The sequence below is a fragment of the Protopterus annectens genome, chromosome 13.part0 (assembly GCF_019279795.1).
Source record: "Protopterus annectens isolate FY-2018-M chromosome 13.part0, PAN1.0, whole genome shotgun sequence".
In the NCBI taxonomy this organism is placed as follows: Eukaryota; Metazoa; Chordata; order Ceratodontiformes; family Protopteridae; genus Protopterus; species Protopterus annectens.
In genome coordinates this window covers 590,135,785-590,162,664 of record NC_056747.1, presented here as the reverse complement: position 1 = coordinate 590,162,664, position 26,880 = coordinate 590,135,785, and the positions used below count along the sequence as shown (strand labels likewise).

Sequence of the window (26,880 nt, the reverse complement as noted above, 5' to 3'; positions counted from 1 at the left end):
CATCTAACCTTTCTGTTACGCCTGTAACACTTTTCACCTTGGGCAATAGCTACCTTTGCCCCACCCTTGCAATGCTTATGAACTTGCATTCAAATAGTTTCAGTACACTGGGTTACTTACTGCTCCTCTCCTAAACTAGCTGGTGTCTTTACCAGTCTTTTTGTGCTAATGAAGTCAATGTGTTCCAGAGCCTACCAAAACCTAGATGCCTGAGGTTAAAAATAACATAAAATCTGGAAGGCTGCTCAGTTACTCTACTTACCTGCTAACTGCAGACTTCAGAAGTCTTTATTAATCTTCACACTTCTCATTTCTCAATAAAGTATCTTACTTTCTCATACAACCCTGACTCTTGCGACCCTGTAGGCCCCACCATCTTCATTTCACTGTCTGGCATATTCTTGTCCCTTTTTTGAAATGTAAAATAGCACAATATTTATATCTTATTTGTGTATATTTTAAAATTGAAAAATATTCAGTTATTTGGCACCTTATTAATACACCCCAAATACATTTAGTAGGTGATCTACTATTACTACATTCCTATCTCTTCATCATGTACATCGTGATACTTTTTAATCCATGTTCTTATAACAGTTTGCCTGATTGAAATACAAAGCACAACACACTCTTCAAAGCATTGTTTCATCCGTTACTTTTTTTAACACTTTTTCTTCAGTTCCGTAGAATATGAAAAAAAAATCCAACAGCAGCTTTTAAACTTGCAAATTTATGATGTACAATAGTCTGCCCATTTTATTCTTATGCACAGTCATGTTTCTTACATTATGTTTAGAAATCATAACTGCATGAATGCCTACAGTCAGTTAAAAAAAAAACACAAGGCTCATAAAGACATGAAAAAAAAGAAGACAAAATTGTGAGGCTAGAACTCCTTTGCATCCTTCATATATCGTTTCCTCACTGGTGACCAAACTAATAAATGTGCATAGAAAACTGGTCAGGCAAAAGCTAGATATTAAATCTAATAAACATTTTACACATTAAGTCAACAGAGAATCAAGGATAACATTAAAGAATAAGATAGAATTCCCCAAAAATACCCCTGGGTATTATTGACTGTACTTTATTGGGCAGCCCCAAAGTGCTGACAGGTTTCTAAACAAGGTTTGTGAGCTGTCTAGTGCGTATATGAAAGTGTTTATATCAAAACATTGGTGGCTTTTAACAGCATTTTCCATAGCTAAATATAATTGCTTTATAATTTAGCATGTGATCCTTCTCTAATACTGTGTTTCTACAGATCATATTCTGTGGCATGAAAGTTTTAGAATGCTAAATTTCTCAGACTGCTCCCATTTGAAACATTAAAGTTCACTTTTATTTTGCTGTATCTAATTGTCTATATCAGTCAGAACTATTGTTTCTAGTCAGTTTCAGCTAAAGCATTTACTGGAATTTCTGAAGACCTTTTGATGCATAGTGGACTTTACATTTTCAGTATCTATACTGTTACAGTTTTCATATTAATATTATTTTTGTTAACTGGTGCAGAAGACTGATCCAAGTGAGCAATTTTCAGGTTCAGCCTATGGAGATACAGAAAAAAAAATGCAATTTCTGGGAAAACATCACAGTTCTGGAAAACATAGCACATTTAATGTCTTATCATATTATAGCATTCATAGTATAAACTTTATAATGAAACTGGAGGTAGTAAGGCAGGACATATATTTCATAAACTGAAGACTAGCTCATTTTGCATGCTTCTTAACAATGTAAATAATCAGTACCTTTAAAATTATTTGGGATTCCAAATAGTCCACTCAGGACATATGCAGGACTCTTTCCTAGGCCCCACTTTTCTCTCTTTTGTTAAAGGATGTGACAGTCTATTGTCAGGTTTTAGGCTGCTCCCCTAAGCCTTAATCACTGCAGTTTGCTCCTAGGTTTCCTTACATCTTGTGCCCAGTTTCCAGGCTTTCTTCAGAGGCCTCACTACCAACTCCAAAGGTCAGGTACAATCCACAGCTGATGCTGCTCAGACTAGCACTCTGCTCTACCATTCCAGATTGCTGTCTTTCCTACTGAAACAAAGTCTCTCATTGGCTACTAACCGACCATGGGAACCACTGAAAGGAAGTTCCCATTCTGTATACATTTAAAGAAACAGATATTTTCCATCAAATAAGTCACAAAATTATATGCTTACAATACATTTTCATAGTATCCATATAGTTAATCAGACTCAAAATGTCACACTAGTTAAAAAGAATATATGAAATACTACAATGAGGTGTTAGAATAGAAAATAAGAAAAGCATCCATATTTTATTACATTTATCTCAACAGTCCAGAGATAAACTTTATTATAATAAATATTATTTATATAATTCATTTAATACATCATTTCATTCACTGAATTCTTCAATGTTTTTGCCTTGGTCATCCTTTCTGTGCTATTTCTTTTTGACTTTATGTTTGTTGTGATAAGTTAGCATAAAAAAGTTTTGACATGACACAATGATTAATTTCTCTTCAGATATTCAGCTCCTTGCCTTGGTTACCAGCATGTAAAACAACTGATTTCAAAACATTATGGAGGAGGAGGAATGCAGTGGCTGTTTTTTAACATATAATGGTGGCTTAACACTTGTTTCAGTGCCATGGATAGCAACTGACTGAATATACTAAGCAGTTAGTACCTGCTCACAGCAATCTTTCACTGCAGGCCAATGTCTGATGATGTAGGCCATACAGGTTTGGTGCTAAACACTGGTACATTCTGAAAACTATTATCCTGAAAGATGACTGTAATGATTTGATGGAGTATTAAGTCCAAATGATGTTCATCTCAGAATATAATGGAGTCAGATTTTACTTGATCAGTTTCTGAATATGGAAAGGATGTAAGAGTGGGGGTCATTTAATTACTAAGACAGTAGAATGACATTTTCAAGATATAAGAGACTGAGTGTAGGAAAGAAGAGGCCACTAAGATCATTAGTGTTATAATGTATTTTAAGGACTGAGAGGAATGCAAAATGTCAAACAACAATGTAAACATTTTACAGCTCAATACTAGGAGTCTAAAGAAGAAGATCCACTCCCTCTGAGCTCTCCTCACCCTAGAGAATGCTGACGTCTATGTGGTCAATGAGACACGGTTTAAAGACACGGAAAGCACATTGGCAGTGCAAGGAGATAATGCATTCCACACATTTAGATCAGCTACTATGCAAACAGGGACTAAAGACGGAAGTGTCTGAATTTACATACAAAATGCATATACCTCAAGGTTGGTCAAAAGGAGCAAGGCACTTGAGCTTCTCCACATTCAAATCACCATAGATAAAATCCCATACCACTTCCCTGCAAGCTATTAGTCCTGTTATATGACCCAGGAAACCCATAACATACCCGAAATACTCACCATCCAAATACTACAGCCATGGGTGACTTTAATTATCCCAATATTAATTAGAAATCATATATGACACCAAACGTGCATGCACAGAGATTCCTGGATTTTGTAAATACAAACATCCTGGACCAGATTTTTCAATATGCTGACCAAGAGTGCAAACATACCATATCTGGTCCTCACTAATATAGGAGAGTGCTGTGCAATCCCTAGTCTAGTGTCCTCTCTGGTGAAGCCAGACCAAAAAACTTTGAAGTAAAAATAAAATAATAATAATGATATAACTCCCCCTGCTATCACTAGGGAACAGGTCCTCAATGCACTCTCTAAGACCAATAACACTGCATCAGTGGGCCCATACAATATCCCAGGATACCTTCTAAAAACATGAAACATGACCTTTTGGCGCCTCTGGGATCACTATCTAACCATAGCCTCCAAACAGGCTGTGTGCCTAACAAATGGAGAACAGCAACAGTCATCCCTCTTCACAAAGGTGGGCCATCTACAGACCCTGGAAACTACAGACCCATAAGTGTCACTAGCTTAATATGCATAGCCATGAAAAGAATTATCATGGAAATGATCGATAATGCCATTCAAAACCTCCAGACACTAGACCCAACCCAATTTGGTTTCATCAAGGGCAGGTCATGCCTACTCATCTTGATGGACTTCCTTGAGAATGTCACCAAAGCAATAGATGAGGGCAAAATGGATGACACTGCCTACCTTGACATGGCCAAGCCATTTGATACAATATCCCACTTTGGCATTTTTGACAAACTCAAGAGGTTAGATATAAACTCTTATGTCACTCGGTGGATAGACTCTGATAGACAGGACCCAGAAAGCTAGAATTGTGGAGTTCTCTACAAACAGGCAATTCACAAGTGGGGTCCCTCAGGTATTGGTCCTGGGACCACTCTGTTTTGGCATTTACTTCTCTAAAGTCACGGCCAAAGTCAAGGGCCTCTAGATGCCCAAATTTGCAGACAATTGCAAATTAGGAGCAGTCACAGAATCTCCCATCAACACTAATTTTCTCCATGAAGGGCTGACACAGACAAATAACTTATGTCAGAGCCGTGGACTAAAACTAAATACTATTGTCAGACCCCCACCCTGATGGACCTCTTGCATATCCACAAAACAAACAGCAGCAGAATTACAGATTCTGAAGACTTAACCCTTGCCTGTGATATTAATAGGACCTTCTGGAGAGATGGGTGTGTATCCCAGATACTACCCCTTTCTAGAGCAGGCTCCTCATCCATGTAAGCAGAGCTCCTCCTTAACCCAATTCAAGCGTAACTTGAACAACTGGATATTGATCAGGAAATTCATCCCTGGTTAGGCACTTATGTCTGTAATGGACATAGGCTGCTAGAAAATGATTCATCTCCCAAGCCCCTACTTATACTTATCAAGGGTACCAGAACTTGTCAGAGATTTGGGATGCCCAGCTAGGCTTAAAAAGTCCCTAGTAGTCATTAGGCTAGTACACACCTATGAACCCATGAACAACATGGAACCTACACAAAATACATTTAAAATAATTTTTTGGAGACATACAGAAGAATTCAAGTGCTAAGCAGGATTGTATGGCTGCCAAAAATAAATGCAAAAAGATATTTAATAGATGTGGGAATGGATAAGTAAAGGAGGACGCCTGCAGTCTCAGGTAGCGATAGAACTTTTTACAATGTATGACATATTTCCACAGTTTCATAGGTTTATAGTTATATACTAAGCTAATGTCCACCAGGGCTTTATAAATATAGCCATGCAATCCAACCCAATCATGCCCCTATTTATAATGGGGGTTTATTAGGAGGGCGTATTTTAGTTAAGAAGTTTGTAGAGGTTATACTGGGTATGTTAGTTTGGCCATTACTGTTTGACTCTGCCTTTCAGACACATGGGGGCCAGACCTGGTGTGAATTTACAATTTCACATCCAATGGTCAAGGTTATGTTTAAATAGTGTCAGGTATAGGTTCTGCCTCACATGGATGGGGAGCATGTTCCAGACTGTACGGATCTTCTGAGACACACATATGTCTCACCGACATATCTTATTTATGTCACTGGAAAAATTTAAATATTGATTTGCTATGCTTTTGAGACAATAATTCCCTTATTTCACTGACTGGCAACTTTTCAAAATCATTGAGTACATCTGGCATATCAGTAGAATTAAAATTAATGTGAAAATCCACTACTGGATAGTCTTTTATTACCAAGAACCACTTTTCTCTGTCAGCCACTTCATTGCCATCATTGTAAGTAAATGAAATCCGTGAAGATTCACTTAAAAGTTTTCTCTCCTGACAAACATGATGAAATGTGTTCTTTTCTATTACTGCACAGTTCTATCTGTTAAACTAGGACAGTCTAATTTTCCTGAATAACTTATGGCAATCTAAACAAATGTTTTAAGTCTTTTATCACTGTGAGAATAAGTTTCAACTATTTTAATAATACAATTTTTGAATGTTTTGATAAAATACCCACAAAGTTTATTTCTAAATCATTTTCCAATTGCCGCTGGTCACTTGAAAACAGTTGTGGGCCATTATTTTGTGCATGCCTTGCACAGTTCCTGATGCTAACCACCAAACCTTTTATTTATTTTATTTAAGAGGGTACCTTATTCAGTTATATAGGTCATTACAAACAGCTCTCTCTGGAAATGTTTGGGCATTTTTAAGAGTAGCGTGGACATTTATTATAGGAACAACTGTTTTGGTATAGTGGCAGGCTAGAATATCATTATTGCCTGTGCCTGAAATATTTGTTTGTATGTATGCCTCCTCCTCTGTCTTGGAATTAGTTTATAGATGTAACTAGAGTGTGAGTCTTTAAGCGCTAACATGGAGGTGGAAGCTCCCTATAAAAGTCAAAGTTGTGTTAGAAAATTTATTCTTATTTTGGGGTAAGAGTTTCTTGCATTCCTTGGGCTTTGTTCCAGTTCATAGAAATTACAGTAGGGCTTGTGAATTATAAAATAAAAAGAAAAGAAAAGAAAAAACATAAGCAGTCAGGACTTGTATGTTACAGGGAACGTATACATTTTCAATTTGAGAAAAACACCATGCATTTGGAAACACACACACACTCTCTCTCTCTCTCTCTCTCTATATATATATATATATATATGTGTGTGTGTGTGTGTGTGTGTGTGTGTGTGTGTGTGTGCCTGCGTGTTTTATTCAGTTATGAGTGAAGAAAATGAATTGTCTCAACCCTTTAAAACACTGAATGTTTCCTATTCAGTTGTTTCAAAACCATTGCAACAATATCAAGTACTATTAATTTTCTTTTGTCATAACTGAATTTAAGGTGATTATATTATTTGTACTGTCTTCCCAACAAATAATAGCTCAGCAGGAGAAAAATCTTTGTAAAGCAAATATCATCTTTCTTTTTGGCAAGATTATTTGTGCAGTACACACAAAGTAATAAATGAGGGACAGTTATGACTGAAGAGAAAAATGGTAAATATTTTAACACTTTGCTTAAATTGTAAAACTTCATTCCATTTTTTTTTTTCAAAAAACAACTAAGAAGCTGAAAGAAAAGTTTATGCATGTCTGCGTGAGCTTTTACAAAACCATTACTTTAGAGATGTAATATATTTCAATTTCACTTCAGTTGTTAGTGGCTGCAGTACTGGATTGGCATTAATTTAAGAACCACTATGCCATTTGTATAAAAAAACAAATTACCTTACAACCATTTTAATAAGATATACTCCAACTCCAAGCTTCTTATCATCTGGGATAAGATAGGATATCCTACCACTGCTGTTGGTGATTTCTGTGTCATAATAAACCCACCGGCCTGTTGGAGGCTGAGACATGATCAAGATGTCAACCTGGCAAATAGAAGGACATAAAATTATTAAATAAACATACATGTGCAGTGATATATTTTGAAATATCTTAACTTAGGTTCATTGGTGTATACCAGGCTTGTAATCACAAGGGCCTTTTTAAGATGATCTTCAAGAAAAAAGGGGAAAAATATGAAGGCAAGTAAACAGAGGTTTGATTATTCCTGTCAAGCCCTGAAGTACATTTCTTTTTTTGCCTCTTCCTCTCCAGTCTATACATTGTAAGTATACATTGTATTCTCCTGGTCTAGAATTGCAATACACAATTTAATCATTTTAATTGTTAAGCTAAATGTTTATTACATGGTTTAGTTTCATTTATATGGATATAGCTGCATATTTTTCTCTTGCATAGGTCTGATTGTTGTATTTACTGTTATGTATTATTCATCTTCCGGATCTACCCCAAACTATCCTATAAATGAGATTTTGTGTCCCGCTGACATTTCTGTTCATTAAATGCCAAACATGAAACAAAAAGCTAGCTTGGTAACTAACTAATCCACCAAAGAATGAAAGAATGAGAGAAGGAAACAAACAAATAATGAATAAAAACACAAGCAAGCAAGCCTGCAGTGCAAAATATGCCACTACAAGTGCAAAAAACGGTGTAATATGTCATGATTATGTATTTATAATTTTGTCAGAGGTGCAACAGGCGAATACTTAATTACAAAACAAAGGTAGCATGGCTGTAGCACAGCTGTACTAACAGCAGCAAGGTAGTAAAAGCATACAGTAAAATGAGATGAAATCCTCATTTTTTAAAGTGTAACACTCAAATGTTCATCATGTCTGTTAATGAGATCCTAAAACGCTAAATGATCCTGGGTTCTTGTGGCTAAGTATTAGCCCAATTAATTCCATATGCAAAATGGCAATGATTTCTTTCCATTCTTAGCTCTTGATTTCTACCTTTGTCCCTTAATGTGATCATAGGGAGTTTTGCATCTTTGTCCCTTCATGACGTGGTTGAGATGTTTAGTAACTAATTCACAGCAAGTTTTTGAAAGTGAAAACTTCAGATGCTTAATTCTATAATGCATTGCAAGCTTAGTTTCTCCAACTTCCTTTCATGTGCAAGCATCATTTCATCATTTAGTAGTTCTTTTCGGAATGGCAGCTCTCTGTTTAGTAGTTCTTTTTGGAATGACAGCTCTCTGGTCCTAATCTACATAAAGGCACAAGAAGCAAGGCCATTCATTTGTTCAATCTGCATTTTATACTGGAACACTGAATTCAGTTTCCATGTTCTTGCAATTGGCGTTACATTATCTCCCAGTGGATTACAACATGTAAAGACTGCACTAGTGCATTATCAGAACTGCCTATGAGCCCCCTCTGTCAGTAACTACAAACTTTTTTCCCTATTTGGATCACTAGAGTTTATGTCAGAAAAAAAAAAATAACAGAACAGAATCTCACACCTATTCTAAAGTACAATGGATGCCCTTCTCAAATGAAGTAATGTGCACTCATCTTCACAAATAAAGTCCTATACACTAATAAATACCCAGCATTAAACACCTCTTATAGGTAGTACACACCAAGCAGTTCACTTAAATCCTGTGACAAAGACCTCTTAGATGTACCCAAAGAATCATCCAAGATATGTGATAGAGCCTCCTTCAGCTTACTTACCCCAAACATAGAACAGTCTGTAATGTGATACAAGACAGATATCAGATAGAACAGTCTGTAATGTGATACAAGATAATTATCAGATTTCACAGCATTTAAAATGTAAGAATCTGATGATTAGACCACTTAGGTGTCCTAAATGCAGAATAACCTCATCAATTTATGGAGCCTACTTTAGAGTCAATGTCTGCAAAGTTTTTCTATAATCATTTTATTAACCTTGGTGCCCGCTTACTTGTACAGTTTCTAAACTGTCACTCATTCATTGTTATCTTTATGCCCACACAGTATACAGGGTGCTAAAGTTACTTCTAATCATCAAAGTATGCCACAAAGATATCACTACATTACAACAGGAAAGTTTGTTTCCTTTATCTTTTTGTCCTTATATATGGTGGATTTGGGTTACTGTGTTGTGGCATTTAGTCTATGACTACTAACAGCACTGTCTAATGATGTTTTGCTTTTTGTTATAATGTTTAAAATATTTTATATTTTTCTGTACTGCTTTTGGGTCTCCTGTGAAAATGGGTCAGGAACTGGTATTGGTGGCCTGGTAAACAAGGTGAAAGTATATAGACTGTCACCTCTGGGTGTCACTAGGCTTTCAGAATTGCCCATTCCACTCAGTACTGAAAGTCATTAGTTTCCCTGTCTTTCTGCATCATTTTGTATAACATTATTTATTTTCCACTAGGAGGATTTGCAGCCTGCAAAAGAAAATATTTTTTCAGTGCAGACAGTATATAGACTGTCACCTTTGGGTCCCACTAGATAAGCTGTTAAAACCATCTGCGCCACTGAGCTTTTAAGCCAGTGCTACTGCTAAAGGAAAAGGACACTTCATGTGTTAATGTATTTTAGGTTTGTTAAAGTCAACATACCTTGATATGTATGCTTTTCATACCCATGAGCAACTTTTTTAAACTTGCTCTGCTAGGTCTATATTAAAAGACTGAATGCTTAAAACAGCGGATGCTCTTCTATCGAACTGTAAAAACTGAAATTGCAAAATGTCGAAGGGATGGAACAGCAATTTTTTTCCCAGGGAAAAAAAAATCGTGATTCAAAAAAAAAAAGAATGTACAAACAAAATAAAGTGGGGGACTTCGCCAACCCCCCCCAACTTAAATATACCAACTCCGAGATTGCACCACAGTGGAGAAAACAGCAAAGTCCCGAAAATGACCCAGTGATTTTTCCCTGGGGAAAGAATCGCTGTTCCGTGGCTTCAACATTTTGCAGTTTTGCTTTTTACAATTAGAGAACATTCGCTGTTTTAAACATTCAATCTTCTAAAAGGAACCTGTTCTGCTCTACTTTCCCGCTGAGTTACTCATGTTATATTAGAAAAAAAAACTCATAGTTCTTTTGAACCATTTGTCGCTGTTTTTCTTGCACCAATACCTCCATCTGTGAGGGGCTCCTACCCCACTACTCTACCCTACCCTGCCCCACTTCCCACCTCCTCCTTAACTAAATTTATACTGCACATATCCCCTCCCCTTCCTCATTCCTATCCTGTCCTCCTCCTACTATCATAACCAATCCTTGCTACTATCTCATTATCCAATAGCATCCCTACTACTACCTCATTATCCAACAGCACAACAACCAGTCACAAAGAGCTCATCATTTTTCTGCATTATGTGCAGTCAACTGGTTAGAACTCCCACATCAGCTAACCCATGCACAACCTCTTCTTTCTCCTCAGTACTTCATCACTATCTCAGAAATTACCCTCTGTGCTCTCAAGACAAAAAAATCCTGCTTGAAATCTGTAAACCAAAAGAAAGTATGGACAAATTCTGTACTTATACTGCACAGATAAACTATGAAACTCTATCCAAATTCAGTCGGAGCAATATGCATTGAAGTCTCAAAGAATGTCTCACTAACTCATGGCAATACCCATGTACCTCTCGTGTATGATCTACATCAAGAAATACTTGATATTATTACTAACCTTTCATCATACTATGAATCTATACCCTTTCAACACATACTCTCTCCCCATTCTTAGGAACGATTTGTATCATCTCTTTTTTGATTATTCCTATCATAGTAGACTTCTAATACTTTTGTATATACTAATTACCACATTTTAGTGCAATTTTTTCTTGTATTATTACAACACTTATCTCTCTTCATGTTTTATTCTATGTATTCCACTGTCAAATTTTATGTATATATGTTTTTAATTACATCTATGCTACTGTTATATTTAAGCAATAACCAATGATGTTGGTGTGGTATATTAAGATTTACTCACAGCTGGTGTGGTTTAATTATGAGGGTGAAGCCCGAATGATTAAATAAAACCAACCGTCGGTAAATCTTAATATACCACACCATGGAGTTGGTTATTCCTATTATACAATGACATTATTTAAGAAAAAAAATACTTACTTTTCTTAAATAATGTCTTTGTAAAACAGCGCTGTGTTGTCCTTCCATGGTTGGTAATATCCTGTAGCCTTTTTTTGATGTACTGCACATGCTTATGGAACTTGCATTCCCACACATACCCAGTACATCAGTGCTCTGGAAAGGAAGCAACAGAGAAAAGAAGGTATCTGTTGCTCCTTTTTTGTTTTCTTTTTTTAATAAAAAAAAGTTTCGGACAGTTTAGGGGTAGGAGAGAGACAGAATGGAGGAAATACAAGGAAAATCAGGTATGTGTCTTTAGTTTTGAATAACGCACCTGATTTTCATAGTATTTTCTCCGTTCTGTCTCTCTGTTACATCTGGAGTCCGGATTACAGATTTATTTTTGTATTTTTGTTAAAAAAAATAAATAAACTTACAGTATATAGCAATGGAAAAAAGTCCAGGCAACAGGAACTTTTTCCATTGGTATATGCTAGGATTTACAACGGGCATGCTGATTGGGATGACCAATCAGCGTGCTCGTTTTTGAATATTAAAAACCAGTCATTGTATAATTGACATTATTTAACTCTCTGGAGCTTTTCTCCCTGGGCCACTGCTGAAAATGAGCTATTAGCCAGATAGTAAATAAATATCTTTTTAACACTTTTATTAAATTATCACTTAAGACATAGGCACATATACTTAATAGAAAACAAACCACGTTAACATTGTTTTAATTTACATACATTACATATGTTTTCTTTCTTTATAATGACTGTCAGTTTGTCCATTACATAAACCACTCCCTCCCTGCCTTCCCTTAAATCTCTCTCCATCTCCTGAGCACTATTTTGCATGTATTGCTCCCACAGTTTCCATTTATTTCAATGTAATGTGCTCCTTCCCTTTTCTAAAGATCCCACTACCAGTTCTTTTATCTCTTTTACAATATTCATATATAGCTGCTTTAGATTTTGATTACAATTTTCTAGTAATTGCTTTTTGTCAGTCAATAGAATTCAATTCAACAAGACCTTACTATGCCTAGGCATGTGCCTTAGCTGAAAATAATCAATTCATTAGTTATAGCAATATGCTCCTCCAATGTTTCTGATGGAGTTCTCTGAAAGGAATTTTTAAATCTGCCAACTATTACTTTCCCAAAAATCATGTACCCAGTTACCTCTTTCTTTTCCATCACACCTCCAACATTAACCATCTATGTGAAGAAAAATTCTTTAAAACCTGCTTGGGATATAAAAATACCCAAATATATTCTATAGTCTTAGCAAGATTGCTGTTGCTCATTTTTATAAAGACTGAAAATAAATATATATTTTTAGAAATACTGAAATCTCTTTTCCACTGTCCCCTGCTAAACACCTGTCCAAATTTAAACTGGCTTGGTTCAATAAGGCATCACATTTACAAAATAAGAATAACAAATAAATAAATGCACATCATTTTCATTTACAAATATCTGAAAAAAGCATTTGTTTCAGTTGATGACAAAAAGTTACATGTTACAGAAGACAGACCTATGAAAGAGAAATTAATCCTAGATGTGTGTGTATACAGACACACACACACACACACACACACACACACACACACACACACACACACACACACACACACACACACACACACAAAACCAATCTGAAGGATGAATATTTTAGGATGTGAGAAGAAACCAGACATCCCAGTGGAAAAAGAAACATGGACACATTGAAAAAATGGAGACTCCTCATGGATGAGATTCCTACTAGGAACTGTACCATATAACCAAGGACTGTGAAGCAGTAATGTTAGTTTCTCTACCGCAGTAATTATTCAACTGCATGATAGCAATAAGCATCAGCTATTTATGGTCTGAATTTTTGGGTTCATAACTGTATACTAGGCTAATAACCACTGGGGCATTTATGACCCTAACCAAACATCCCAAATATATCCCACTAGTTTATGTGCTGTAGGGTTATTTTAAGGGGAATATGTAAGTTACGGCAAAATTTCCCTGTTGTCTCTGCCTATTAGAGAGACAGGTGCTAGACCTGGGGTGCATTTCTGATTTCCCATCCACTGACCCATGTTTCTTTGAATAGGGTTAGGGAAGACCTCTCCTTCACATGGATGGGGAGTCTGTTCCAAGGGAGGAGAATTCACTGAGTCACAATACCTGGCCATCCAATATGTCCGATTTATGTTGCAAGCAGATTTTAAATACTGATTCTAATGCTATTCATTTTGCAGATATGCAAAAGGTCCATCAGAGTGGGATCCAAGGATGTCTTGTATACTAGGCATAGATTGCCTCTCAACAGTCAGTAGGAAATAGAGTATAGAGATAGGGCTTTGAGGTGATCTGCATAGGACCCTGCATTCTTTTAATGAGGAACCTCTGAGGACATTCCAGTTGTTATATATGCCTGGTCAGGTGTATCCTAAAGGGGGTGTTGTAGTCAATGATGGGCCTGATGAGTCCAGAATACAGTGGAATGATGACTTCCTTGGACCTAGATGCTATGCCCTTGCTTATAAGTTGAGAAACATAGAACAAATGCCTTACTTAGGCAGATGTTTGTCAAATCCAGGTTGCTGTCAATATATGTACCCAAATCTCTGACTACTGGCTTGATTCTTAGTGGTGTGCTATTGGTGAGGTAATTTCCTAGGGTGTTTGACTTCCCAGTATTGAATTTTAAGCTGAGGCTTTGGCATCAGTCATTTATCTGTGTTAGCTTTTCCTGTAGGGTGTAAGTGTCTTGGAGGGATTCTATGGCTGCTCCTAGTTTGCAGTCAGATAGAGGACTTTGACATTTGTCTTGACTTCTGAGAAGTAGATGTCAAAAAGGGGAAGACCGAGCAAAGAGCCCTATAGAACTCCTCCAGTGACCAGACTCTATGTGGAGGTGGTCTCCCTTATCCTTTCTTTTTGGGTCCTATCTGAGTGCCAGATGGCTATTAAGTGTGTTTATGCATATACCTATGAGTTTGTTTATAATGCCTGAGTGGGATATTCTATCAAATGTCTTAGCCAGGTCAAGGTAGACAGTATGTACCAATTTGCTCTTATCCATTATTTTGGTGGCCTTCTCAAAAAGGTTCAGCAGCTGCACTGGCATGATCTGCCCTTGATGAAACAAAACTGGGTTGGATCCAGAGTTTGAAGGTTTTGTATGTCCTTCTTAATCATTTCCACGACTATTCTTTTCATGGCTTTGCACATGAAACTAGTCAGACTTATGGGTTTGTAGTTCCAGGGGTCTGTTGATGGCCCACTGTTGTGCAGAGGATGACTGTTACACTTCTCCATTCATGAGGCACAATGCTTGTCTGGAGACTATGGTTAAACACTGACTCCAGTTGTCCCAATAGGTCATGTTTTAAGCTAGTTAGGAAGTAACTCGGGATATTATTTGGGCCCATCCATGCAATGTTTTTGGCCTTAAAGAGCTCATCTAGGACCTGCTCCCCAGTGATAGTTAGGGGGTGAGTATTTTATGTATTTCCTGGGGGTCAGTCAGGGTGGTAAAACTGTGGCTGAAGTTTCAGCCAGCAGACTTGCTGCATGTTTAAGCTTCATGTAGGTTATTCCATTTACAATAATTTCTGCCCACTGCTAGGTTCTGCCTTTGAGGTTTCAGACATAACTAAAAAAGTCCTGTGGTTGTCTTTTCTATGGGAGGCTATCTTTACCTCAAAACTGGCTTTAGTAGACTTAATTTGACCACTTTGTTGATTGTTTAGATTGATGAGAATTTTTTATCATGCTGGGCATAGCACTTCCTAATTTTGAATAGGTATTAGAATCTGATTTCCCCTTTTATGCTTGAATGAATCTATCTTAGCTATAATATTTTTCTTTTGTTTGTACAACCTGTTTATGTTTGGATTTCACATGGTTTGTTTGTTTTTTTGCGCTAGTTTTGGACTTGTTTCTGGTAGGCACTGCTATCTCTATGCATTTATTGACATTATTGTAGAGGGTTTCTTTGAATAATTCCACATAGACAGCTGTGTTAACAGGGTTTTGGAGGGTCTTGAAAGTTTGACAGGTTATCACTTAGTAGTAGGACGTTTACCTTAGACTAGTTCCTAAAGGTTACATGGTTAGATGGGCTCACAGAAAAGATTTTTATTTTGAAGGAGACTGCTCTGAGGTCTGATCTTACCAGACAGGACATGAGAGTAAAGCTTTCTCCCATGTTTTTGAGTAACAAGCTGAGGATGTTTGCACCTCTTGTGGATGCATGGAACTATCTGGTTGAAGGTGTTTTGTGCTTACAAAGTCCAGGAATCTCTGGGCCTTTAAGTTTGGGACTATATAATTATTGCAGTTTATACTGGAGTAATCGAAGTTGCCCCATGAACATAATATTAGGTTAAATGGTGAGGGCCTCCAGTAAGTCCAAGTATGAGTTATTGTTTTTTGGGCCATTGAAGGTGACCTATAGCTTGTAAGGATATGATATGGAACCTTGGCTGAGAAAATCTCTACATAGAGAATTTCAGGTGAGTCATCCTGCTTGCCTAGTCTAGAGGTGAGTTTGTTGTTGATATAGATTGTTACAACTCCACCTCTGGTCCCTGCCTGTGCACTAGCTGGCCTGAATGAGTAGAAGACATTGTAGTCCTGCACTGCTGGAGTGCTTTCCATGGCTCTAAACCATGTCTCAGTAACTGCACAGATGTCCACATTCTCCAGGGGGAAAAGAGCTTGAAGGAGTGAAATTTCTTGTTTTGGTTCCTGGAATTGAGCAGTAACACAGTTAGATTGCATTAGGTTGGTTTTGCTATGTTGAAAGGTTTGTCTGTTTGGCATTTCCTAAAAAAGGCACTGTAGGGCACAATATTTTAGCTAAAATTCAAAAGCTTAGAAGGGAGTTACTTTTATTTTCATCTTAACTGATAAATTTTGCAATTTCCCCAAAACACTTTATTAAACTTATTTGTGTAAATTCTTGCTAATTTATGTGTTTTCTATGCAAATTAGGTTGACTTTCACTTATCTATATGAATTTCAGTAATAAATAAGTGCATATGTCAACAGACTCACATAACTAGACCCCAGGTAGTATGCCAGATATGGGAATCATGTGTGCTGACCAGCAATGGACCACGTTGACCTCAGGAATATGCAAACCAGTCTAATATATCTCACATTTCCCTATTCATAGAAAAGGGCAAATGGAGACAACAATATTTAGGTCACATAATCATGAAGCATAATCCATGCCCATCCTGCATACTGTGACTTACCTTATCACCTCAAAACTTAGTACTTTGTATTATAGCAAAGTATCAGTAATAGAAGTATTTATTTATAAAGTAAAAGAAAATAAAAACATTATTTACTGATGCAAAACTTAAACAGGCATGCTTACAAAAATAAGTAATGTATGACCTTAAAATCAGTTGTAAAATAAAGATAACATTACTGTGCAGAAGTAAAAATACATTTAAACAAATGAAAAAATAATGATTTAATAATGGACTTTCATTTGACATACGGAAAACAATGAAAAAAACTATTCTTTTAAAAATATATATACCTCTGTGACAAAGCAGTTTAGTAAAGCCACACTTTTGAATAATAGAAGTTCCATACTTAATTACCCTGCATGGTAGATAAGATTTGTTATTGTGATGTCACACCCCAGAGGGTGTGTTTCCACCCCTGTGAAAAACATTCTTCACTTTGATACTGGTACTTTAAAAGACGACATCATCTGTAAAGGCATGAGGCCATTCTCCAAGGTAGTCTGATAAGGAGACCAAAATCATAGTCTACCTCTTGGAGAACTACTACTTGGACAAGGCTGAAAGAGCTGACCGTGGCACTGATTGGAAAAGGTTAATATTTGGCAAGAGTTGGGTGTGCACCTGACATCCCTGACAGGGATTATTTGCTCTGTGTACCAGTGCTGCCACATGTATAATGACTTGCAGAAGCACAGGCCTGACCAGCTTGCTGAGTGGATAGACTGGGTGAGGTGGAGAAGACCAGAGTTCTACAGTAAGTATTTTTACATATTAGTTTTAAGTCTTACCTAAAAATGTTTTATAAACATGCTAGATAAATACTGCATAAATTCAGGTAAATGCAAGAAGAAATGTATATAAATATGTATCTATATGTAATCTAAAGGTATGGGTAGAAATAAAGATACTTTCTCTTTTTATGTATATTTCAAGTATAAATCCAGAATTAACACAGTCATAAACATCATTAAAAAAGTAATTTGTTTTTGGAAATGCATCTGTATACAAATATAGCATGTTTATGTGCAGACATGCTTTTGTGTTGAAATAGAAATGTATTTATACAAGTAAAAAAATATGCAATTATACATATATAAAAGTGTAAGATACATATGCATGTGTGTGTGTGTATATATATATATATATATATATATATATATATATATATATATATATATATATATATTGCACAAACTGCTAAGAGCATATTTGCTTTGCACATAATTTAATATACTGTGGCTATTAGCTCATTACTTATTTATACTAAAGGCAGTTGAGTTTAAAAAGTTCTCTGGTTTATGTAGGCCACAAACTATTTATTAATAGGATAATTGTATAAGATAATCATTTCTTCCAAAGTATTAACTGCATGTGCAAGATAACTAATCTCATTTAGGCACCACACCCTAGGCAGGGTTGTGGGTTAGAATAGCTACTGAATGATCAGTACAATATTTAGTGATAACTGTACTGTTCAATGCCTTACTTTCAGAATTTAAAAGTGTGTTACTTCAACAACTTTATGTGATCTAACTTAAAAATGTAGATAAGGTTAGGAATGCATAGTACAAAGCAATAATCTTAATAGAAATACTTGTAAAAGTTGAAGAAAGTACCGGAGACAAGCTGTGCACAAATAATAAATGTAACAATTTGACGGCACTGAAAATTTCCTTGTAGTTCAACTTGCAGTAAACAAGAATAGCATTACAAATGGATTCAGCAGAAATACTTTATGAAAATTCTGTGCTTTGGTGATTTTATAGTTAGTAAATGTAAGTATATAAGAGAAATGCTTTCAGTATAAATGCATACAGAAATAAGTTCACAGATTCAGTTCATGTAGAAGAATAATGTCCATGTTTTGCTGATTAATAAATGTAATCATATGAAAGATTTGAACACAGCTATGATAGGTAAGAAACCATCCTCTGTGTTTCCTATATGTAGCAGAATACAAGATCCCATACAACAAATCATTGGAGACAAAATGGTTGAAAAGACTGACCTACACTGCTCATGAGTATGCAAACATAACTGAGAAATAAATGTTCATTTGAAAAAAAAAGTGTTGAGTAATACCTGAATTTTTCTCTTTTTATGTATATTTCAAGTATAAATCCAGAATGAACACAGTCATAAACATCATTAAAAAAGTAATTTGTTTTTGGTATACAACTGCAGCACAATCCATATCAGCCTGAAATGTTAAACACGTTACACCAGCTTATCTCCTTAGTATCCATAGATTATCAATGTACAAATCACCACCACTTGATATCATTATACTGATTGTTCACATTTCCAGTACCATTTTATATTTTTTTCTGAACAAAAATTTATTAAAAATAAGAAATTACTGTTAGTAAAGATTGTACTGATGCATTACAAGTGAATTTGTTGTCTCCATTTCTTGCTTGTCATTCTACTCTCTAGTTTTAATTATGCATTACTTTGTGTTTCTGTTTGTCTTTTTACTGCCATTTAGAATATTTTTCTACAGGGGCAGAATCCCTAGAAACAGCACAGCCATGCTTTTCCCAGGTCAGGGAACACCCTCTGCCTTTCCAGGGATGTCTTCACAGGGTTGGGGCAGTGACACCATTCCTATAGGCATCCTGGCATGTGACATTCTGGAAAACCACACTGACTGTAAGCTTTGGGACTTGATTAAAGATGTGGTGGAAAGACATCTTTGTCTGGTCCTGGATGCTGTTCAGTAGGTTCAAGATCACCAGAAACATACTAACCCTCCTATCCCCTCCCCTCCAGCACTACCCTTTTGATATGTTCCTTCTGTGTCCCCCTCTTTGTTAAGTCTCCTATCTTATCCTTACCAGTCAGGATACCCCCATAAGGACACCCCTAAAGAAAATATATAATCCTCTTTTATCTTTTTTAAAATGTAATGAAAATAATTGTGTTGCATGTCACTTGCCTAAAATAATTCATCCATGCTTTTGCTTAGACTTATAGGTCCATAATTCTTGAATACTTCTAAAATGATATGAACACATATTTTCGCATAGTATTTTACGCCTACTTAAGTATTAACTTCAGCAGGTTTATGCATTTAATGAAAGAGGATATTTTTTACCAAAAGATTTCATATTTAATTATTCAGTGTGATAAACATTTGATTAGTATATTTGCATACAGGTGTAGTGGTTCTCTTTGTGAATAACCACTACACAGGTGCAAACGTCGAGACTATGAATACCGCCCTAAATCTGTCTTTGTATTTATGTTGCATGTGTAGGTAATTTACAAATACTTTTGAACATATTTATATCATGATTTATTGCCAAATTAGCCACAGAAAAAAAGATTTATCTGCTTTTTTCCCCAGATGACTATCTCTTTCATTCTCAAAATCTATCAATTTAATTTATAATTCATCCAACCAGCTATGTTCATCCAAATCCCCTATTGCTTTATTAGCAAACGTAATTGATAATAAAATATTGTCATCTGTTTGAATTGCCTCATGTAGTTGGATTAAATCAGTCTGAGCTGCTGAAATAATTGAATTTTTAATCTTTGGGAAAGGGCAAATTTGACTGCCATCAGGTACACCTGCTTTGTTTTCCTTAAAATTTTCTGTAGTAGTTCCACACCTAAAGCAGCCTTTACATTTGACTAAATATCCTATTGTTAACTAAAGCTTTAAACAAAATTCATCCATAATTTCCATTACTAAATACTCTACCCCACTCAACCCCACAAAGCCCACACCCATAACATGCAAAAATGCAAAAACACATCTTTGCATCTTCACATTGACATGAAGTACATCGGCTCATTCATGTCTGCTCATGGGGTGGACTATTTTTAGTATAACACATTCATAAACAAGTGAACACACTCCCATGACTGACTGGAGCTTCAGTATTGCCACTTACCATATAGTTGTTTCAAAAACAGTTGAAGAACAGCTGCCAGTTATCTCTTGTGTCTTTAAAAGTACATTCAGGAGAAAAGGTAATGAAATAGCAGTCCAGGAAACAAATTCAGCGCTAGCAAGAACAGTCCCCAATTATCTCTTGTGTTTTTAAAAGGACATTCAAGAGAAAAGGTAATACAACAATAGTTGAGGAAACAAATGCAGTTCTATCAATGCCCTTTTAGAAAGAACTTTTCAAGTAGATTAGGGTATTAATCAAGAATGCCATTGGTAAAATTCCCTTAAAGATGTCTTTTGTGCTGTACAACCAGTTATTACATTAACTTTTTATTTAGATTCAGATTTGACAAGAGTGCCCCTGATGTCTAGTGTGACATAAATGCATACATACATAAACACATGCACACAGAAATACACACACTCACCCAACACCACTCACACCTATGCATGCATGCAATAACATCAATAGAAACACTTACCCATTCCCCCTGCACACAGTAACTCACACCTTAACAAACCATGAAAAATAAAACTGATAAATAAAATAAAAAAAGCAAATAGGTACACATGCTGATACAACTGAAGTTTATTTAGCGCTTTCGTTGGTAGTCAACTCTTAGACTTCTTCAGAATAACAAAAATTTGAAAAACACATCATTAAATACATTTAAAACAATCACGCTCCCCTTTTATGCAAAATGATTGGCTAGTCATTTAATTATCAAATTCTCTCAATTACTATTAAAAGGTGACAACAACACTAAAAAAAATCTAAAAAAATTCTATGTAAATGTCAAAGACAGTATCTTGAAAATATGAAATGTAAAACAGAAATACATACATACATATATATATATATATATATATATATATATATATATATATATATATATATAATGACAACATAAACAAAATATACTGAATGATTTAATGACTGAAATTATAATTTTCAATATTAAATGATCACATAATAATTCTGCTTTTAATTTCAAAAGGCTAGAGATGGACACCATATCATTCAATCCTGGTGGATGAATGGTGTCACATCTCAACTGCCATACTAATTCTCTGTATTCAAGGAATGCCCCCCCCCCACCATGGTTCACTACTTGCTCAATAGCCCTAAATTTAAACTTATGATTCGGAAATTCTACAATATGTTTAGGTAGGGCGTTATTTGTATTCTCCTTCCGTATGTCATACAAGTGTTGTTAAATACGTTTACTGAAACTATTAATAGTGTTGCCTACGGAGAAGTGTCCACAATGTTGGCAAATAGCTACATAAACTAAACATTTACTAACACAGTTTAACCTCTGTTTAAGGGTCACCTTATCATAACCCTTGATATATATAATATCATCCTCAATAATAGAAGGGCATTGGGAACAATGTCCACATTTTTTCATATGTCCTTTAAACTCCCCCGCCATGTTTCTTTCTAACAAGTTCTTAATAGACGAGTTTTTCTTGTATACTATTAATGTTTTTTCACCAATTTTGTTGGTAATTTCATGTTCACTACCAAACAGTGGCCTGTTGTTAATAATAATTTCTCTTATGTTGAAATATAGGGGGCTGTAAGAAAGTAGCATGGCATTACTAAAGAACTTGGTCTCTCCAACATTTTGTTCAGTCGTTAACCTCTGTTCATCTTCTGACACTCCTAGTAGAGAAAAAAAGTGTCCATCAAATTTCTTTCTGACTACCTCATCTAGTATTGGGTCAATAAATTGTTCCGGGTAACCCCTCCTAACAAGCATATTCTTCAAAAAGTCCACCTCCTTCTGAAACATGATGTAGTCACTGACCATCCTAGCCAACCTAACCTCTTGCCCTTTTACTAATGATCTTTTTTGATGCGTGGGGTGACTGCTATCAAAATGCAGCAATGCATTTGAATAGGTTGGCTTTCTGCATAATGTTGACGTAAATGTATGATTGACCCTGTCCTTATAGATAGAAATAGCCAGAAAATGAATCACTTCCTCATTAGTTTCCATGGTAAACTGTAAAAAACTCGTACTAGAATTTACAAATGCAAAAAATTCTCCCAATATTTCATAAGACCCATCCCAGAAAATGAGAATATTGTCAAGGTAATGCCCATAAAATTTACAATACTGAAAAAATTCAGAGTTGAAGACAACAGTGGTTTCCCACTGGGCTAGGACAATATTAGCAAACAAGGGGGTGCAAGCTGCCCCCATGGCAACACCCGTTCTCTGTCTAAATAACTGCCCCTCAAAGTTAATAAAATTGTTTTTAAGAATAACTTCCATTATTGTTTTAAACATCATGATCCTAGAGTGACTAAAATTAGTGTTAGTACAAAGAAAATCATAGAACATCGTGATACTTTCATTATGAGGAATTACTGTAAATAAATCCTTAACATCGATTGTAACCAAAATAAGATGGTCAGAATAAAGTTTGCTATGAATTTTCTTAAGGCAGTCCCAAGAGTCCTTTAAAATATGCAAATGTTTGTTTAAGGAGGTCTTGAGGTGAAAGTCAATGAACTTAGCCAATGTAAAGGTCTTTGATGCTTTAGCATCCAGAATGGGTCTTGGGACTGCCTTAAGAAAAATTCAACAAATAATGCCCTATCTAAACATATTAAAGAATTTCTGAATCATCAGTTTAAATTTAGTGCTATTGAGCAAGTAGTGAACCATGGTAGAGGGGGGGCCCATAGAGTTACTCCACCCCCCACCCCCCACACACACACACACAATAAAACCCCAGAAATGAGATTTTGGTGATGGCCTGTAGCACTATTCATTACTTCCAGACTCTGATGTGGACTTAGAGTTTACCCTATGTTTCCTTTTTTCTTTCCCTTTTTTGCCCAAGAGTTCAACTAGCTTGGTATCTGCTTTGCCTGTAACATGATGAACACGAAGATTGGTAGTATCCCAGCTCATTTCCAAGGATATTGTTTAAGTGCTTAGTGAAAAGAATCAGTTCTTGTCTGGTATGGATTTTGTTATGGAGTTTGTTTCACTGCAAACACAAATGACTATGGCTTTGACTAAGTTATAATTTCCTGATTATCAGCTATCTCCATGGCATAGATGGATGAAGCCTGAATATGACTATGTCCATCTAGATTTGGATAAAGGCCCAAGTGTTGGCGGTGCTGGCTGGCTGGGTGGGTTGGGGTAGGAGTGCCTTACTACAGGGGGAAAGCATATTGGTGTTAATCAACTAAGGTCAGAAATGTGCTCTATCTGAAAGAGTTTACATTACCAGTGCCAGTGTACTACAATCAGAATGTTTGTTTAACTCTGCCAAGTATTAGAAACAATAAATTAGTACATATGTGGAAACACATGTCATCATGTCACTGGGCTGTTACAACACATCCAAAGCTGCACTTGTCAGCAACCAATGGGAATCGAGGTTAAACTAGCAGTATTCCTGATGACTACCTGAATGTCAGCCCCTAGTGAAGGCAAACGGGTGGGCAGCAAATAAATAAAATTTTATCTTGCTTAGACATCTAACATCGAAGTACATTGGTAGAGCAACATTATCTTGTGCATCCTAAAAAGATATTCTTTTTTCCTGTCACCTTTAAAAGAGAAATATATAATTTTCTGCTGAAAAGTAAACCTTGTATTGAAAAAAAAAAAAAAAAAATATATATATATATATATATATATATATATATATATGGAAAACAATCTCTATACCTTTTATCTCCGGTTTTATAAAACAAAGGAGAACGTTCTGGTAGTCTAACTGGGGACCTATTCACTGGTCCATGAGGTCCTAGTCCCTTCCAATCCAGCTAAAGATACCACTACTATTACAGCATTTGTATTTCAGTTGTTAGGATGATGGATATGGGCTTAAATATCATGTTTTATTATGCTTCTCATTTATCTCATTGCAGCACTCCATTAAGTTAACAATTCCATCATGAGTAAATGCCAATGAATTTGTCTGGCACGGTACTGCAATTGTTTTCTTACTATTACTTAGGCAGCTTGCACAGAATGATACAAGAGAGGAATGCATCTGAAAATCTTGACATCCTGTATGGCAGCAAGGTGCAGCCTTATTACTGACCCACTCTTTCTTCAAGGTTCTGTAATTAGTACATACCACAGGATGGCATGGGTTGAGTTGGCATAATTATGCTGAGAGCACTTTGCTTTTATACTCATTTGTTTCACTTTTGCAAGCATCATAGAGCTTGTAGACGTATATTTTATTAGGCAAATATGCCTGGACTATGTAGAAGTGGCTGAATGCCATCCCAGTTATAATCAAGATAATAAAAAAGGTATGCTATATGAAGAGGAATGCCAATTACTCATGTCTGCATAGTAATGACAGTCTATTCTGTATTTGTTTGGTAGTGAGTGGACATTTAAGATCTAGATATCTCAAAGCTCCAATCCTTTTTTCCACATATGATAAATGTTCTGGGGATAAAGCTTCTTATTCTTGTAGATGACATGAAGATGGTTAGCATACTCTTATTTTATGTAGGAGAGGCTGAATTTCAGTGATGGTCAGCACATGAATCTGTCTGCTAATGAGCTTTTTATGTCTACAGCTAACACAAAATGTAGCAGCTGGATTTCTGACTGGGCTGACTGCTTAGGATACAGAAAGAGTGAGTGAGTGAGTGAGTGAGTGAGTGAGTGAGTGAGTGAGTGAGTGAGTGAGTGAGTGAGTGAGTGAGTGAGTGAGTGAGTGAGTGAGTGTATGGGGCAGTGACCACACACTGCTACTGCGCCACAGCCAAACTTACTGTATTACCTTATGTATCCCCTGAAAAGAGGTCATTAGCTAGAAGGACTAATTTAATCAGCAGAACAACAAAAGGCAACTAAATGAATGACTGAGTTACTGAATAAATGAATGAATCAATCAATCTCCTTGTTTATAAGTAAAATCTAATAGACTTGCTGGCATTCCATTTCCAGTGGAATGGATTATATGAAATTAGGATTAACTGTGTTAAACAATTATTTTAAGATTGTTTTACTACCTTACTTCCATGTATAAAATAACTGCAATTTTTCTTTACTGCTTTCTATATAAATACCTCTGTGCTTAGCTTTGCTCTGTGCATGTATAAAATTTCAGTTTACTGCATGCTACTTTACTAAATTACATTCTGTACTGTAACGTTTGCTCTTTTGAGCTTTGACCATGGCTGAAAAGGGGTCAGTAGACCAGCTCACTAACCAGGTTATGAATTCATTTATAAATAACTAAACACATAAATAAATAAAACAACCTTGCTTACTAACCGTGTCTTCAAATAGTAAATAAGTCAATAAATAAATAGAATAAAATAAAATAAACTCAGATCTCAGAAATTAACCTGTGTTAGTCCTGTTGGAGAAATGGCATCATGTTTTTTTGTTTTTTATCTGAGACGAAAATAAAAATCCCACAGGCTTTGGAGAAAACATAATAAACTATGATAACTAATTCTCTTTTTTAGCTTTTTAACAGTGCAATGAGAAAATGTGTTGCAGTAATGCAACCAAGTGAAAATTATTATGGGACAGTATTTTATATAAAAATAATATGAATCTCTGTTTTTGTTCATTAATTTGATTGATGTTTCTGTCATAGCATGATTGATAGCACTGATATTCGAAAGGATGATACCTGATGCACTGAGTTCTGTAATCAACTGCTGAGAGATGTTCCCTTTGTGACTCGCAGTGTTATTTAAACTTTGTTTAAACTCAGTATTTCCATACTGGTGATTAAATAATGGAAAAGCTATATTTGGGCTGCCTGGAAACCACTGCAATTATTTATAATCACTGCAATTAAGTTGAATTTAGCATAATGGAACTGTATTTGGGTTTCTAATAAATTTGTTTGCTTTTGTTTTTTTGGTACTATCAAAAAATGCACTTTGAGAAATATTTATTTTCTGGAACACTATCTCACTAATTAGGACAAAATGAGGTTCTGTAAGAAACTACATTTTTAGCTAAAGTTAACTTGTAATGTTATTATTATACTTGCTTAATGGATAACAATTATTTTATATAACTAATTTTAAACAGATTTTATTTTGTTGTGCTCTGTTTAATGCAGGCGCTATTGCTCATTAATCATAATATAATAATGACCTTGCCTCTTGCAAAAGGTGAGATTCACTGACACCCTGTACTGCATACCAAACCTAACACGAAAGGTATTACACACATAACACTGACGTGCTGTTTAGGAAAATAATTGTTCATCTGTCAGTAGACATTCACTATATTTTATTGTGGCATAAACCTATGGTATTCATTTCAACAGTGTACTGAGATCCTCCTTAACACATACATTGTTCCTTGTTGCATCAGGCAGTTCAGACTGCAACATGCTACTGTATACCCTACAACTTAACAGAGCTTGACTGCTTGGAATAGGAGCACAGGGT

At 35.7% G+C, this 26,880-nt stretch overlaps 1 protein-coding gene across 1 annotated transcript in view; it reads right to left on the bottom strand.

Moving 5' to 3' along the window:
- The window catches only part of PITPNM3 (PITPNM family member 3), a 1,300,985-nt gene that overhangs the window by 82,247 nt on the left and 1,191,858 nt on the right, over positions 1–26,880 (bottom strand). The window contains exon 16 of the mRNA XM_044054869.1: positions 7,116–7,264. Coding sequence (XP_043910804.1) covers positions 7,116–7,264 — 149 coding nt within the window. The remainder of the gene's footprint in view (positions 1–7,115; positions 7,265–26,880) is intronic.